This window comes from Rhinatrema bivittatum, chromosome 4 (assembly GCF_901001135.1).
Source record: "Rhinatrema bivittatum chromosome 4, aRhiBiv1.1, whole genome shotgun sequence".
Classification (NCBI taxonomy): domain Eukaryota; kingdom Metazoa; phylum Chordata; class Amphibia; order Gymnophiona; family Rhinatrematidae; genus Rhinatrema; species Rhinatrema bivittatum.
In genome coordinates this window covers 58,937,976-58,955,930 of record NC_042618.1, presented here as the reverse complement: position 1 = coordinate 58,955,930, position 17,955 = coordinate 58,937,976, and the positions used below count along the sequence as shown (strand labels likewise).

The 17,955-nt window shown below is 44.4% G+C and overlaps 1 protein-coding gene across 6 annotated transcripts in view; it reads left to right on the top strand.

Annotated features, from left to right (window-relative positions):
* Positions 1-12,204: 12,204 nt before the first annotated feature.
* PCNX4 (pecanex 4) overlaps positions 12,205-17,955 on the top strand; it is a 63,459-nt gene continuing 57,708 nt past the window's right edge. Inside the window, exons 1-4 of one of the 6 annotated variants that reach the window (XM_029598184.1) lie at positions 12,347-12,633; positions 12,739-12,843; positions 16,077-16,212; positions 16,440-17,183. In XM_029598184.1, the coding sequence (XP_029454044.1) occupies positions 16,495-17,183 (689 nt within the window). In that variant the 5' untranslated portion in view covers positions 12,347-12,633; positions 12,739-12,843; positions 16,077-16,212; positions 16,440-16,494. The other 5 variants (XM_029598188.1, XM_029598186.1, XM_029598182.1 and 2 more) reach the window with 5 other exon arrangements.

Here is a 17,955-nt window from a genome sequence, read left to right as displayed (position 1 = left end):
GGGAATGTCAGAATAACCTTGTGTCAGGTTTAAAGTGGTTTGTTTTTGTTTACACTTATATATGCGAATAGACTTTAATAAAGAATTGTAGTTAAAAACTACATTGTAACTTGTATTTGCTGAATCTCATAAGTGCTTTTGCCCCACTCTTCTTGGAGTGGTTTTTTTTTTTTGGGTAGGAGGGATCTAGACTGATCTGTCAGGAATCAAGGAAAGCCAATTAGCAGATAAGATCTAATTGTACCTTCCTCATCTTCCTGCCAGACCTGTGGGATGTACCTAAGCTGTACTCGCCCCGGGTGGAATCCCAAGCACTACTTCTAGGACCCCTGTACTAAAATTTGTCTGCTCTCTTTCTCGTAAATATAATCTATAATGCTTTGTAAAAATGTGGATGGATGCCCACGTGGCTGCCCTGCAGATATCCCCAGGTGGAATCGCTCTGAATTCTGCCCAAGACATTGCCTGTGCTCTTGTAAAATGCGCCCTCAGCCGGTCTGGTACCGGTTTGTTTTCCATTATGTAAGCTGCCGCCATTGTCTCCCTGATCCATCTGGCGACTGAGGCCTTGTTTTCTGGGCCCTGCAAACAGGATAAATAGCCTGTCTGACTTCTTGAAGTCACTTCCAGATATTTCAACAGGCACCTGCGAACATCTAGGAACCTCAAATCTCTGTGTTTTTCTATGCACTCTGCCTTCCTAACTCTGGGAAAAGAAGGATAGATATGGGTCCCTGCAAAACAGGGCCAGCCACTCAGAGATCCTTCTGGCCGAACACAGGGCTATCAACATCACCGTTTTCAGTGTTAAATCTCTCAGGGAAACTTCCCTAATGGGTTCAAATGGTGCTTTGGCTAGCACTTTCAGTACCAAGTTCAGGTCCCATGAAAAAAATAAAAAGTTTAAAAAAAGGGCTGGCAGGGGTTAGGAAAATGGATGCTGATAAATTCAGTTTCCATTCTCCAAACCTGACTATGGGCACCAGGAGTTAATAAATCACTATTAAAGTGTCGGGCACTTAATATTAATTTATTCACTCCTTCACTTATTGCTCATTGGTCCTTTTCACTGACATGTGACAGTAAAGGGACAAATCGGCAATAAGTGAAGGAGTGAATAAATTAATATTAAGTGCCCAACACTTTAATAGTGATTTATTAACTCCTTCTGGTGCCCATAGTCAGGTCCGGAGAATGGATGCTGAATTTATCAGCATCCATTTTCCTAACCCCTGTATGTGTGCTGGTTAGGAAAACGGGATGCTGATAAATTCAGCATCTGTTTTCTTAAAACTGGCTGTCAGTCACCGACAGCGGACCACTCTCCAGCTTGCACTATCAAGGAGGTGCTAGGGGCACGCAATGGCCCCTAGCGCCTCCTTGACAGCGCAAGCCCTAATTTAAATATTGCATCGCGCCCCAGGAGAAGTGCCTGGAGGAGTGTTATGAAAGCGAGCGCTGAACACACAGCGCTCGCTTTAAGCGCAACTTTTTTGCATTGGCCAGGTACCCTGAGCTTTTTGGCCTGATAGTGCGCTCCTCACTCCAGATGACTGGCATCTGAGGTTACTGTTGTCTACTGTGTAGGTTCCAGAGGGGCTCCTATGGAAAGAATGCTCGAGTCTGGCCACCACCGCAGACTCTGCTTGCTTCAGGGCATTAACTGAAGTTTCTTGCCGTACTGTTGACTTTGTGGCAATCAGTTGTGTAAAATGTGTGCCTGAAGAGGGCACCTGTGAGCTCTCACCCGTGGCACTACCCCAAAATCACCGCTGCGATGGAGCCCAGAACCTGTAAGTACCTCCATAGATATGGGAGTGGGATTTGCAACAGGGTTTGTACTTGTTCCTGCAGCTTTCCTATTCTTCTGTCCATTAGATACACTCTTCCTAATCTGGTGTCGAAAAGCATCCCCAAGTACACCAGCATCTGAGCTGGCCAGAACTGACTCTTTGCCTTGTTCACAATCCAGTTTATTCTTGATCTGATGTTGAACTCTTCAAGTACAAATAGGATCGGTTATCCCAGAGTCATTCCAGTGGATAGCACCACATTCCAAGCTAATTTCAGTACAGGAGAAGTGAATCCTGCAGTAGAGGGGGAGACTGTCCTCAATGGATATCAAGGAAATTTGTCTTATCCTGATATGACAAACGACAGCATTGATAATCTACTTGACAAAATCATCATGGAGCTCGCTTCAATTCTTCCCAGTCTCATGGATGGATTTGATTTTAAGTAGTTTTACAAAAAGGGAAATTTGAATGTTTCCTAATCATTGTTTTGTACAGTACTATGCTATCTGTATCAAGGTAATTAATATTACTTCCGATTCTAGCTCAGAAAAAAAAAACTAGAACAAGTTGGGAAAGACATGTATACAAGAAGCATAGATTTAAAGACAGAAAGTGAAGGCTACACAGGCTTGAATAGATCAGAGGTTAATATTTTCATGGAGGAGGTGACATGGTGTCTAAAACACAGAAGTATGAAAATCACTAACCCTTGAACCATCCTGAACCTCTGAAATGACCAGTGTTGTAAGGCAATTTCTGCAGTAATGCTGTTTCTAGTTTAATTTTTTTTTTTATTCTTCAAAAGAATACTTTTTTCCCTTCTTTCTCAGAACACTTGCAGTTGTTAGAACTGGGAAAATAGCCAGCGTTTTTTAAGATAAGAAACAGAGAATGATCTTCATTATTGATGTATTCTAGCTTGGCAAAGTTCCTAGAGTTTGTCTTAATTAGCACCAAACGCTAGATGAATGATGATGTCTTTTGACCTTCTGCAATTAGTATAGACTATGTCAAATAGTATTTCACATATTTAATCATTAGGAGTTTTAGATGCTCGATGTCTATGGTACTTTGACATTTCTGTACTCAGGTGCTCTTCTGTCAATTAGATTGAAGAGGTAAGATCAAGGCATACAGGTGTCTCGACGAAGCACATCTGATGTAAAGATCAAAGAATTTTTATAGCAAACTTTTCCTGGACATGTAACCTGACATATATGTAATTGTTAAGTAATTAGAACACATGAGTCCAGATGTCTCTGATACAGTTTAATTTGACTTATTGAAATAGAATTAGTATAAGCCATAAAGGTCAGCAAGAGAAAGGGTATATATACCATGACATCTAGAAGCTGAGGCTACTGTTCTATCCAGAGTATGGCATGCCCGAGACCCTGGCTTATTTAACTCATATTTGGTAAGATCCATATTACATCTTTTATATTCATGTATCTATAACATGACTTGATCAATTAAATACTGTCCTCATGTAAAATGAAAAGCATGTTCTTTTTTAAGAATATATCTCTGACTGAGTTATTGAGTGGCTCTGATCTCATAAATAATTAAATGAGCTCAAAATAATGCATCATCTCTGAGGAGCACTGTACCTCTTTCCTGGCACTCTCCCTGCCCAGCACACCCTCCATTTCCATTCCCCTCTCCCTTCTGAACATTCCCCTGCTCCCCCATGCCCAGCATCCTACTTTAACCCCAATCTTCCCCTTCCCTGCCTAGTACTCTCCTGGTCCCTTCAGGCCTGATGCATGGCTGGCCATGAGAATGGGCAGTTTCTCCTTGAAAGATGTGACACAGAGAGCATAAGCATGTGTGTGTGTGTGTGTGTGGGGGGGGGGGGGGGGGTGAGAGAGTAAGCATGAGCGAGAGAGACAGTGTGTAAGTAAGCATATGTGTGAGAGAATAAACATATATGTGTACATTAAAGAGAGGAAAACATTTGTACATCATCTCCATTATTCCACAACAATCGAAGGGTGAATGGAAATCAAAATCTCCAGGTATAAAGCATAGGTTTTTTTTTTAATCCTTATTCATGTTAAGTATTGTGTATTATTTAATGTGCTTGCTCTTTGAAACATTGTATTGGTGTTTGGGAAATTTTTCTGCATGTTTGAGTTAAATTATTAAATTTATTCTACTCAGCTGTTTGAAATATTTATTCTTTCTATTAGTAGGGTTTGTTATGAATGTTTTATATATCTTGATTATGTTTGATGTTTCTGTTTTTCTATTGTTACACTGCATACAGAATCTAGCTTTTTGCAGTTTCTAGATCAGTTTTGGTGTACATGTTCCTATTTATGCCTTATGGGTCAGTTTATTGTATATTTGGTGAGGGTCTGTCTGTGTTCTGCATGTGTAACCAAATGGAGATATTCTGCTAACATGTAATTTCTGTGTAGGGATCTATTGTAGCCTGGCTTACTCTGTTTTTCTAATAGGAATGTATTGGTGTTTTAGGGCCTGGTGTAATATATGCTATGTTGCCTTTTTATAGGTAGTATTGTTTCTGCTTGAATGCTGGAAGTTAGTGTTGATTTGTATGAGAGGTTTACTGTATAATTCATGGCTTTCTGAGGGCTAAGTACAAACCCAGTATGTGTTAAAATAGGCCTAATATTATATGGGTTCTTTTTGAACAGGTATTTATGGCTGGTACCACAGCAGTGAATGTAAACATTTATATACATATTGTTATGACATTTTTACCTCAGAAGATTATACTTTGAATGTTTTTTTTGGTGTAAAATTTGTTATAAATGCATAATTTTTAATTGTGTGTGAAGAGGGCTGTGTGGTGGGAGAGGAGGGCTCAAGGCTGTAAGGTTTGCCTAATATTCTTGCACATGGTGTAATGGGGGTTCATTCCATGCTAGCTATGCTGCTGGCCACGACCACTGCCCCTTCCTAACTTTAGCTTTTGCTGCCTGCCACCACAGCTGCCTCTTCTACTCCCATGGTTTGTGTGGCATGACCAGGCTCACCAGTACTGCAGATTATTCTTCTCATTTCACGTGGAGTCTGGGACAAATTCAAGTAGTAGCTAGCTTCTAGGGAAAATGCAGGGCTTGGTCAGAAAAAAGCACGTTCTAAAAATTACAGCAGGAACTGGAGGGTTCTCAGTATGGATGCTAGATTAGGGAAAGTGGGAACAAAGGTATACAAGGGGGGGGGGGGGAAACTCTCTTTTTAGAACATAAGAAATTGCCATGCTGGGTCAGACCAAGGGTCTATCAAGCTCAGCATCCTGTTTCCAAAAGAGGCCAAACCAGGCCACAAGAACCTGGCAACTACTTAAACACTAAGAAGATCTCATGCTACTGATGCAATTAATAGCAGAGGCTATTCCCTAAGGCAACTTGATTAATAGCAGTTAATGGACTTCTTCTCCAAGTACTTATCCAATGGAGAAATTACTTATCTGATAATTTCGTTTTCCTTAGTTTAGACAGATGGACTCAGGACCAATGGGTATAGTGTACTCGTGCTAGCAGTTGGAGACGGATCAGATTTCAATCTGACGCCAGCCCCTAGTACATATACCCCTGCAGGAAGTGCAGCTCTTCAGTATTCTCCTCGAAAAGCATTGTGGATATATGTGTGAGTGACTGATTGATTAACTTAATAATTTGGTTAACTTGGATAACTTCATAACTTGGTTAAACGTTAAAACTTGATTAACTTGATCTGGTTGATTGACTATAGCTGGAGACCGCCAGTGTACTCAACTGGAAAGCGTCAACACCCGGCAGGGTGGATGCCCTAGGTAAATGAAAAACATGGCTTACCCTTGAACATTTGAAGGCCCTGCATGACGGCAGCCAAGGGTGGGATGCTGAGTCCATCTGTCTACACTAAGGAAGACGAAATTATCAGGTAAGTAATTTCTCCATTTCCTAGCGTGTAGCAGATGGACTCAGGACCAATGGGATGTATAAAAGCTACTCCCGAACCGGGTGGGAGGCTGCCCGTGACCCACTTAGTATTGCCCTTGCAAATGCTGTGTCCTCCCGAGCCTGAACATCCAGACGGTAGAATCTGGAGAAGGTATGGATGGAGGACCATGTAGCCGCCCTGCAGATCTCGGCAGGTGACAGCATTCTAGTTTCTGCCTATGATACTACCTGGGCTCTGGTAGAATGGGCCTTGACCTGTAGAGGTGGTGGCTTGCCAGCTTCTACGTAGGCCGCCTTGATGACTTCCTTGATCCAGCGGGCGATGGTTGCCCGTGAGGCCGCTTCCCCTTGTTTCTTTCCGCTGTGAAGGACGAAAAAGTGGTCCATTTTTCGTACGGACTCGGACAATGCCAGGTATCTGGATAGGAGTCTGCCGATGTTGAGGTGGCGGAGACTACGGGCTTTTTCTGAATTCTTCCGGGCATTCGTCGTTGGTAGCGAGATGGTCTGGTTAAGCTGGAAGTGTGAGACCACTTTGGGGAGGAAGGAAGGGACCGTGCGTAGTTGGATGGACCCCGGAGTGAGCCTGAGGAACGGCTCACGGCAGGACAGTGCTTGCAGTTCCGATATGCGATGGGCTGAACACACCGCCAGCAGAAACACCGTCTTCAAGGTTAACAGGCGAGGGGACAGGCCTCGTAGGGGTCTGAAGGCAGTTCCCGCTAGGAAGTCCAAAACAAGATTGAGATTCCACAGAGGTACCGGCCACTTTAGTGGTGGGCGAATGTGTTTGACTCCTTTCAGGAAGCGTGACACGTCCGGGTGAGAGGCTATGCTGTCGCTCTCGCTCTTGGAGCTGTAGCATGACAGGGCAGCCACCTGTACCTTGATGGAGTTGAGGGACAGGCCCTTCTGTAGTCCGTTCTGTAAGAATTCCAGGATCACGGGGACAGTGAATGAGCGTGGTTTGATGTTGTGGTCTTCGCACCAGGCTTCAAATACTCTCCAGATCCTTATGTACGTTAGTGATGTGGAGAACTTGCGTGCTCGTAGGAGGGTGTCGATTACCGCCCCTGAGTACCCGTTCTTTCTCAGGCGAGCCCTCTCAATGGCCAGACTGTAAGAGAGAATTGAGCTGGGTCCTCGTGGAGGATCAGACCTTGTTGGATCAGGTCCCTGTGTGGGGGCAGGGGTAGGGGGTTCCCTGCCAGCAGTCTTCTCATGTCTGCGTACCAGGGTCTTCTTGGCCAGTCCGGAGCCACCAGGAGAACTAGTTCCTTGTGTAGGTGTATCTTGTGAATGATTTCGCCCAGTAGGGGCCACGGTGGGAAGGCATATAGTAGTGTCCCCGGGGGCCAGGGCTATACCAGGGCATCGATCCCTTGGGACTGCGGTTCCTGCCTGCGGCTGAAGTATCTGGATACTTGGGTGTTGGATCTGTTTGCCAGAAGGTCCATGTCCGGTGTCCCCCACAATCCACTATTATCTTGAAGGCTGTGGGTGACAGCCTCCATTCTCCTGGGTCTAGACTTTCCCTGCTGAGGAAGTCTGCTGTGATGTTGTCTTTCCCGGCGATGTGGACGGCGGAGATCTCCTGGAGGTTTGCTTCCACCCACACCATCAGGGGGGTCTATTTCTAGGGACACCTGTTGGCTTCTGGTTCCCCCTTGCCGGTTGATGTAGGCCACTGTCGTGGAGTTGTCCGACATTACTCTGACCGCTTTGTTTCGAAGTCTGTGGGCGAACCGCATGCAGGCTAGTCTGACTGCTCGCGCTTCTAGGTGGTTGATGTTCCATCCCGCCTCTTCTGCGTTCCACTGCCCTTGGGCGGTTAGCTCCTCGCAGTGTGCTCCCCATCCTCGTAGACTGGCATCTGTGGTGAGTAGAGTCCAGGTTGGGGAGGAGAGACTTGATCCCCGGCTCATTTGGCTGGCCTGCAGCCACCACTGTAGCTGGGTCTGAACTCTGCCTGGGAGTGATAGACGTACGGTGTAGTTCTGGGACCGTGGGATCCACCGTGATAGGAGTGAGCGCTGTAGGGGTCTCATGTGGGCTCACGCCCATGGCACAACTTCCAGTGTGGATGCCATCAGCCCGAGGACTTGCAGGTAATCCCATGCTGTGGGATGAGGATCGTCCAGCAAGGTTTGTAGCCGGTTCCACAATTTTGATCTCCTTGTGGGGGTCAGGCTGACCTTGTCCTCTTTGGTGTTGAATCGGACTCCTAGGTACTCCAGCGTCTGTGAGGGCTGTAGGGAGCTTTTGTTTGTGTTGACTACCCATCCTAGGCGTTCCAGTAGAGTTCTGACTCTGCTGGTTGCTTGGCGGCTTTCCTCCAGTGACTTTGCTCTGATCAGCCAATCGTCCAGGTAGGGGTGAACAAGGATTCCTTCCTTCCTCAGTGTTGCCGCCACCACCACTATTACTTTGGTGAACGTCTGGGGTGCTGTGGCTAACCCGAAGGGTATTGCCCGGAACTGCTAGTGACGGTTCCGGACTTTGAAGCGTAGGTAGTGCTGATGTTCCTGATGAATGGGGATGTGCAGATAGGCCTCCGAAAGATCCAGGGATGTGAGAAACTCTCCTGGTTGTATCGCCCTTATAACGGATCGTAGGGTTTCCATGCGGAAGTGAGGGATCCTGAGGTGGCGATTGACCGACTTGAGATCCAGGATGGGCCTGAATGTTCCCTCTTTCTTGGGAATGATAAAATAAATACTGGCCATTATTCCATTTATTTCCTGTGGAGGTACTGGGGTTATGGTCCCAAAAAACACGAAGGTAGGTGGTCTAAGAAGCCGTCAGGAAGAAAACCAAGATTAGACGCCACAGTCTTTTTCAAAAGTTTATTGAAGTGGAGACGTATGTATTTTAAAAGCCCGACTCTGGCCGAGTTTCGCCGTTAACAAACGGCTGCCTCAGGGGCTTCCTTTTTTATATGAAAAACATAATCTTGTTGATGTGATGTATCTGTTGGATTCCCACTCTGGCATCACATCTATCAAACTCTGCGGTAACACCAACTTCTACTCACGTTCCAATGCTCGTCTCCACTCTGCCTAGCAAACATCATGGCTTCTTCCCTTGGATGGGTCGGCTGAATCTCATTGTGGGGTGCGGCTGGGGCCCGTACCCGAGCTGGCTCCCCTCTTGTTGTGCTTGGTCTGAAAGGACTGGTTCCTGCCCGTAGGGCGGGGCGCTTGATAGCTGTTCCTGTAAGGATTGAAGCGCTGCGAACATCTGCCCCTGGAGGACCTGGGGAAGGAACGCTGATTTCTCTTTGTCTTATCTTCCGGCAGTCGCGGCAATGGGGACTCGCCCCATTTGTCGGCCAGTTTCTCTAGTTCGCTGCCGAACAGGAGGGATCCTTTGAAGGGCATCCTTGTGAGGCGCATTTTGGAAGATGCGTCGGCCATCCAGCTTCGGAGCCAGAGTTGTCTCCTGGCAGCCACCGCAGAGGACACTCCTCTGGCCGCTTTGCGAACTAGGTTGAAGGCAGCGTCTGCTAGGAATGATATCGCTGGTTCTATGTCTTCTCCCGGGGTGTTGTTCCTGGTTTGTGATTGGCAGGCATGTGTCACAACGGTACAGCAGGCCGCAATTTGTAGAGACATAGCGGCGACGTCAAATGATTGTTTGAGGATGGACTCCAGACATCAGTCATGTGCATCTTTGAGCACAGCTCCTCCCTCCACTGGGATAGTGGTGCGCCTAGAGACCGCGCAGACCATAACATCCACTCTTGGGCATGCAAGAAGATCTTTGGTTGCTGGGTCCAGGGGGTACAGAGCCGCCAAGGCTCGTCCCCCTTTGAATGCGGACTCTGGAGCATTCCATTCCAGGTCAATCAGCTGTTGTGCTGCTTGTAAAAGAGGGAAATGGCGAGAAGTCTGTCGAAGACCCTCCAGCAGGGGGTTCGGTTTCGGTTCCCCCGAAGTACCTGGGCCTGGGATAGCGAGCTCCGTCAGACATTGATTGACCAGGTCCGGGAGCTCGTCCTTTGTGAAGAAGCGTCTCATGGTTCGGTGAGGCTCTGTCCCCGGGGGGAGCTCCCCTTCTTCTAGGGGTTCGGCTTCTTCCTCAGAGGTGTCCGAGTCCCCGTAGGTGGTGCTTCTGGGTAATGGGAGCCTGTGCCTAGGTCTTGAGGGGCCTGGAGCATGTGGGTCTTCCGGTGGAGCATGTGGTTGGACAGCCAGAGGTTCAGTTTGCATTTGAACAAAGGCGTGAATCCCCTTGAAAAACTCCACCCATGATATGGACGCTGGATCAAAGCCGAGAGGCGCTGGTTCCTTGGGGGTCCCTGTCTGTGGGGGGGTCCCCCTGGCTAGGTCCGGGGTGTCCCCTGAGGAGCTGGAACTCGGCCCTGGGTGGGACTGGTCCTGAGCTGGATCTCCCAGGGCCTCCTCGCTTTGTGTGGCTCTGATGTGGCATGCCAGGCAGAGGCCTTGTGCTTTAATTTCTGTTCCTGGGGGTGCCATGGTTGTCAGCGCATAAATCTTATGCGCTCCGGTGTGCTTAGATTGAGCGTGTAAGTTGCACGCGCGGCTGTGCCATAGATATGCGCTAGGCTATGTGCGCGCAAGGATTTATGCGCGCATAAGTCTATGCGCACAAGTGCTTTGTGCGCCTGGCTCGGAGATGTGCGCTCTGAGGCGAACGGCACGGCGAGTAGGCCAAGATGGCGACGGCGAGTACACGGGCAATATGGCGACCCCCTCAGAGAGTCTCCACGTGGGCAGACTCTTGGAATAGCCGGGGCCTAGCCCTGCTAGGGCGGATCAACCCGGTGGCACTGGTCCTGGTCGGTGACCTGTGCTCGTCCTCGACCCTCAGAGACCGGATTCGAGTAGAAGATTTCTACCTTACCTGGTCTTCGGCGCTTCCCGGTTTCGTCCCAGGCGGTCTCCGGCTACGGGGGGAGAGGGCAAATACCTTCACCACCACGCTCGAGGGTGCACCCACTGCCTCTCAGCCGCGCCCGAAGGATCGGGGGCTAGGTCCTCGCCGCGATTCAGCCGCCGGACCGAGGCTCACCTCCGAGGGACCACGGAAATCACCTCGGGAATCTCAACTGGGGAAGGGACCCGAGGGTATCACCGCAGGAGAGCGGGGCTCGTCTTCAGGTAGGTTTTCTTCTTTCAATTTTGGGTTTTCTTCTTTAAATTTGATCTAACGCTTGAGAGCGTGCAGATAGTCCCTAACTGCTATGGAGACGGAAAATATTAAAGAGCTGCACTTCCTGCAGGGGTATATGTACTAGGGGCTGACGTCAGATTGAAATCTGATCCGTCTCCAACTGCTAGCAGGAGTACACTATACCCATTGGTCCTGATGCCATCTGCTACACGCTAGGAAAATCTTTTTTAAACCCAGCTACACTAATCACACCATCTGGCTGCAAATTCCAGAGCTTAATTGTGCGTTGAATGAAAAATAATTTTCTCTGATTAGTCTTAAATGTGCTACTTGCTAACTTCATGGAGTGTCCCCTAGTCCTTCTATTATCTGAAAGTGTAAATAACTGATTTACATCTACTTGTTCAAGACCTCTCATGATTTTAAAGACCTCTGTCATACCCCCTTCAGCAGTCTCTTCTCCAAGCTGAACAACCCTAACCTCTTCAGCCTTTCCTCATAGGGGAGCTGTTCCATCCCCTTTATCATTTTGGTTGCCCTTCTCTATAACTTCTCCATCGCAATTATATCTTTTTTGAGAAGTGGCGACCAGAATTGTACACAGTATTCAAGGTGCGGTCTCACCATGGAGTGATATAGAGGCATTATGACATTTTCCGTTTTATTCACCATTCCCTTCCTAATAATTCCTAACATTCTGTTTGCTTTTTTGACTGCTGCAGCACACTGAGCCGACAATTTCAAAGTATTATCCAATATGATGCCTAGATCTTTTTCCTGGGTGGTAGCTCCTAATATGGAACCTCCCAGGGTTCTCGAGTGTCCAGTCCTGGTCTATGGAAAAATTGGCAATCCTAATTTAGGGGTGCATTGCCCCTCCCCCCAAACTCAATTTACTCTTCATTGCCTTTAGACTCAAGCTACAATAGCATGCTGGGGCTTCCAGTTCCCATGGCAACCATAGACCAGCCTATCAGTTACGGAGGTCTGTTCATTCCCTCGTCTACAGCGCAAGAACCGAGCACAAATTTACCCCTGGACCCACTGGTCTGAGTGGCTCTCGAGCTCTCTGGTCTCAAAGCAGCTTCTGCCCCTCCCACCGCCTTCACGTTCCAGACCTTCCATTCCCCACCGTCCTCCGTCAGTTGCCCTACCTTGCACCCTTTCTCTCCAACACCGTTCCGGCCGCGCTGTGCACACATTCACACCATGGCGCAACATAGTCTTGAAATAAAAAAAGTAATACTATGCATCAAAAATGGTTAACTATTTATTACCATCTTTATTTACCTGAGCTCAGCACAATCACAAATCTCCACAGCCAGTGAAAGATACGATGCTCGGTATCCTGGATACGAGCACCGGCAGGCCTTAAGGGCCATGCGCAACAGTTTCAGTCACTGCGGGACCGGAAGCAGCAGCAGCAGTAGGATTCTTTCCAGCGGGCTGTCCCCTGCAGGCAGGCTGTGACGTCTCAGTGCTGGTGCGCATGCACAGAGCACCGCTTCTACCCCTCCCCCCTGCGCCTTTCCACGGTGTTGGCCAGATTTCAACATGGAAGCAAGGAGAAAAAGATTCATGGTTCATTGTCTGCGCCAGCGCGCGGAAAAAATTACAGCATCAAAAACACCCTGCCCATAAATGTAAAAGCCAGCTCAGTTTGGTGGAAAAACCATCTCTTTAGTAATTACCGTCTGGCGGGCAGGATTCCCTGTCCGGCCTGTGTCGGGTGCCCCGTTTGACTTGTGATGTTTCGTTTACAGGCTGAGCTATAGAAACCGAAGGTGGGGCGGAAATCAAGGTTGCCGTTGCCTAGTGGACCTCCCCACAAACTTTGCCCAGGACCCTGAGTGTACAATAACTCTTGTCTCTTTTTTCCCCCCCTGTAGGCTACATCGTTTTATTGGAATCGGGATCTTCGATATGTCTTAATGTAATTCCCAAGCAGTACTTTCCTTCGCCGACAGATATGTCAACATCAGGTCAAGAATTTGGTAGGCTTTTAGAAATGGTTAGTCTGTGATGAAGTAGCCAAATTTAAGTTTTCTAAAAAGTAATTGTCTTTAATTGTATATCAGCAATTGCAGACTTTGTAGATGTTGGTTATGCTTAAGAAGATAATGGCCATTCTGGGTAACAAGTACTCAGCAGATCCCCAATAGTTGATCTATTTCTTGTATCTCACTCCTAGGGAGAAAAACAGGCTTTTCCCAAGTTTAATCATATTATTTGTATCGTGCTTTATAGACGCATAAGACATAGTCCCTGCTTCTTGAAACATACAATCTAATAAAGACACACAAAACACAAACATGTTGGGGTGGGGGGTGCATGTTCTTTGAGTTAAAAACAGTGGTACCAACTGCAAGGAATGGTGCTTCCTGAGAGCCTGTGAGGTGGCCTGTGGGTGAGTTAAAGGGCCCTCAAAGAGGTGTGTTTTTAGATTGGATTTGACTCTGGCATAGTGTATATGTTCACAAGGCTGTTATTGCAAGCTGGAACCTACAGAGTCAATACTTGGCTATGAAGGAGAAGGACATAAATAAGATCAGCTTGTCAGCTGAATGAAATCTGGAAGAAAGGAGTATGCAAGGGGAAATTAGAGAGAGAGGTAGCAAGATGCAGAGTGAATGCATTTGTACTTAGGTACAAGCAGTTTGAATTTTATATGGAAGTGGACAGGAAGCCAGTGTAGCCATTCAAAAAGAGGCGTTATGTTATCTTAATTGTGTTGGAGGAAGATAAGTTATGCTGTTGAGTTTTGAACAGACCATGCTGGACAGAAGTCATTTACTGATAGACTGCCAAGGAGCAGATTGTAATAGTCTTAGTAGAAGGCGGTGAGAAAGCTTATGAAGGTTCTGGTAGTATGTTCAGAAAGAGATTTAGGAGAAGTAAGGAAAGGAATGATGCTTCTTGGTTGTAGTGTGGATTACCGAGAGAAGGAAAGAGAGGAATTGGAGGACTAATTCTAATATTTGATTGAAGATTTTTCTCTCAGTATATGCTTTTTACATACATAGTACTGTTTTCTAACTAGTAAATTAATCCCATCTAATACTATTTTGTGGTGGACAATCTTCAAACTTAGTAAAATGTGTGTGCAACTGAAGTTTCATGATATACTGCTTTCAACATGATTTTTCTGCATATGCCACACACATGGGCAGAGCCAAATGATTTTTACAACTATTTTGTTTCTAACTTAAAAGCAGCACTTCAATCGATGTGATTCAAGTAATCTTAAATGTGAATTAAATGTTTTGAGAGAATAGTTAATCACTTATTTGAAAAACTATTTTTTTTCCAGAGCAATATATATTAGGATGTCCTCCAACCCACTGCTGAAATTATTAGGCAGTGGCTGTGGGAGCATGAGTCTCCTTAAATAGACTCAGCAAGCATGAGGACTTTTTAAGAAAGATGGTTTTTTTTAATCCTGATGGCACATGCTAAATTACAAAATTGTACAACCTTAAGCATTTCAAATCTAGCAGACTTTAAAGTTGAAGTACTGGGTTTGGATTATACTCTGAAATATTGGATTTTCTAGAATTAATTGTAAAACATCACAAACCATGAGAGTAAATCTAAAATAGGTCATAATAGAAACTTTGGAGAAGCCTATGCTTCAGAAAGGCTTACAGTGAGTTCAGGCTGCTCTCAGCAGTAGCTTTATTAAAACTTTAAATATTAAGTTTGCATTCAATTAATGAACAAAATAAATAGAACAAAGAGAAACAAAAATCAGCAATTAGATACATTAAGTGCACATATTGAGAACATTACCAAGCAGACCTGATGGAAAAAAATCACTGCACATTCAGTACAAGTTTTTGATCTAAAGAAGAGAACTCCAAAGCTCTCAGCAGTATCTTTAAAGCATCTCTCCCTGCCTTTTATTGATAGCTGATAGCATTGTTGTAAACTTTCACTTAATAATTTTATATAATAGTGAAAGTGAACATAATGTGCAAATAATTAAGAAAGATGTACATGCTCCTGGTCCCATACTTATATGCCTTCCTCCTTCAAGTAATAATATGATCAGCTTCAAAATAAATGGATTTGAATTATGTTTATTCTGACATATCTTGAAATAGGGCTTCACATACCCAAAATGTCAGTCTGTGAGCAGGGGATTTCGGATTCAGAATTCTAGCTGTTAAACCTTTTGCCAAATCTTGAAAATTGTGTAACTATCAATGCAAATGTTATCTAAATTTTTAAAAAGTCACATGAATACAATACATATTTTTATGCATTTTTCATTTTAAACATTATGTTTAATTTCTCTTTATTCACCTGTTGAGATAAGTTGAATTGGTAGTGAGATTTACACAAGCTTTTTTGGCCTCCATATTATTAGCACTTAATATACACACAATACTAAGAACACACGCAGAAAAATTGCGACTTTATCTAATGAAGTAAGGCTGGCTAATAAACAGATTCTGTCTGCTAAAGCTGTTAGAAATTTTAAGTTGTTTTGGAAATAGATCTGATTGACAAGTTTGTTTTCTGCAACGCAGATAGTCATACTATTTTCCCATTCATGACAATGTCATTTAATTGATTTTCGGTTTATCAGAGTAGAAATTGCCAGTAATCTAATGGACTAGAAGTATCCTCATACCAGTATCTCCATAGCTATTAATTTGGATACTGCAAATTTAATAATGCCCTACTTGGTAAACACATTTTATAATGTGCACAGCCCAGAATATTGCTTAATATTTTCAGCTCCATAACAGCTGGAAACAGAAAAACTTATAAAACAGAAAAGGCAGAAATTATGGACAAATTTATATGAAATTGTAAAAATCATGGCAAATCATGAAGACTGCTAAAATTAATCCATGGTACAAAGCATAACATTTGCACAGAAATAGATCTCTGTGGGACATAGACAAATACTCCCCACGCCAGCCTGAATACCATTTCTATAGCATGGGAAGGAATTGGGCAGGCCAAAGTCCTCCAAATATGACCATTTTTGTGGTTTGAGAGTTTTACAAACATGAGCCCACAATTTTTCTTGCTGTTAGTTTATGCAAACTCTGATCTTCACTCGCCTCTTTTTCTTCATTTTTATTAGAATATGTTCTATGTTTTTATTTGACCCAAAAGGGTTATTTTCTTTTAATTGTTGGTCTGGAAACCATATAGGACAGATAAATGACAATAGTCTCCTGACCTTTTTTTTTTTTTTTTTTTAATTCTATAGATTTTATTAAGCTGGTTGATGGTAACGCTGCTTGTATTTTGATTAATCTGATAGTAGTGAAGCCTGTCACGCAATACTACATCAAGTAATGATGTTACATGGTGATCAGAGAAAGAGAAGTATATCAGCATTGGGAGTAAGTTTGAATTAGCTTGTAGAAAATTTTCTAGGATCTAGCAATTTTCTAATTCAAGCTAGAGGCTTATTTTTGATATATAAAAGTGAGACTCTTAAAAATGTATTCTAGAGCATTAATGCTGTAACAGTTTGCTTTTGGAAATTAGAAGATATGTCGCTGTGATTTTATAAATCTTGTAAAATGGAGAAAATGTGATTTTTGTATTTTTTTTTTTTCCTTGACAGGTGTATCTGCACTATATAAAAGATGAGACTGACCTAGGAATTCTGAGTAATAAGAATGGGTCCAGATCTTCCTTTGCTAAATGATTACAAACAAGAATTTTTTTGGAAGCGCTTTCCACAGACTGTTCTAGGAGGTCCTCGATTCAAATTGGGATATTGCGCCCCTCCCTATATATATATAAATCAGATAATCCTTTTTCTGATGCCATGGGTCTTAGGGGGTGTAGGAACCCTTTTGTATCAGCTAAAAGTTCTGGAGGACTATTACACAGCAGCACTTTCAGGAGGTTTAATGCTGGTCATGGCATTTGTCATTCAGATGATAAGTTTATATGCAAGACGGAAAACTTTGACTGTAGAAAGACTGCAGAATCAACATACCCTAATGGATGAAGATGAATATGAATTTGTAAGCTGTATTGGCCCAGAGACTATTAAATTTATAATTCCAGGCAAGAAATTTATTGCCAACACTTTCTTTCATTCCATTCTTGCTGGGGTGCTATGTGGGCTGGGAACATGGTATTTATTACCAGACAGAATATCCTTGCTTTACAATAACATTGGTGGAACTGTTCTAATCTTTGTTTTTGGATGGGTAACTATATGCATTGGTGAATATTCATTAATTATAAATACAGCCACAGAGACTGCTACGTTCCAAGCACAGGATACATATGAAATTACTGCTCTAATGAGACCCCTCTATATTTTTGCATTTATTACAGTGGATCTTGCACACAGGTATCCTTATTTTTTCATAGTGTATTTGAACTTTTCTACATGTGAAGTTTCTTCATGAAGTGATGATTTTATAATCTTTGTTTTAACCGTGAGCATAGTGCCAAAGCTGGTTACCATGGAGACTGCTGTCATTAATGGCTCATGGCTGCAAGGGTCACACTGGCTTTTCAGAATACCAACCCGCCTCCTAACGTTTTGGGCAGTGCCTCCTGCTTTCCAAATGGTTCTATAACAGACCACAAACAGTGGGTGAATTTGCAATGTACAATGCATAGAAATTTGCTAGAGATCAACAGGTCAGCATAGAATATTTAGATATAGGTCACACTATATTCAGGAAATTGTACGTCGTCATTTATAGAGCCAAACACTCAAAACGTGTTTAAATACATTTAACAAAATACATTTTTTTAGGTCATTACAGACCTTTCAGCCCCATTAATATGGCTGTAAGGTCTTATTCCCAAAACACAGAGCCATTCTTTATTGTGCGATGTGCCGGTATCATGGCGGTGGTATTAAAATTAGGGGAAGGGGAGGAGAATGGGCGAGGTTTGGGCGGAGTTATCTCCTGGCAGTGCTGCCGGCGATAATGTTTTTCACATTATCGCCGGCAGCGCCGCAGGAAATAACCTCACCTTTTTCTCGTGGCACTATGGGGGCGATAGTGTGTGGTGCAGCCGCCTGCCCACTATCACCCCCCTCCTGCCCCCTTTTTTTTTTCTGGCGACACATTCTGTTGTAAATATTCTGCTGCAGAATGATGAATCTA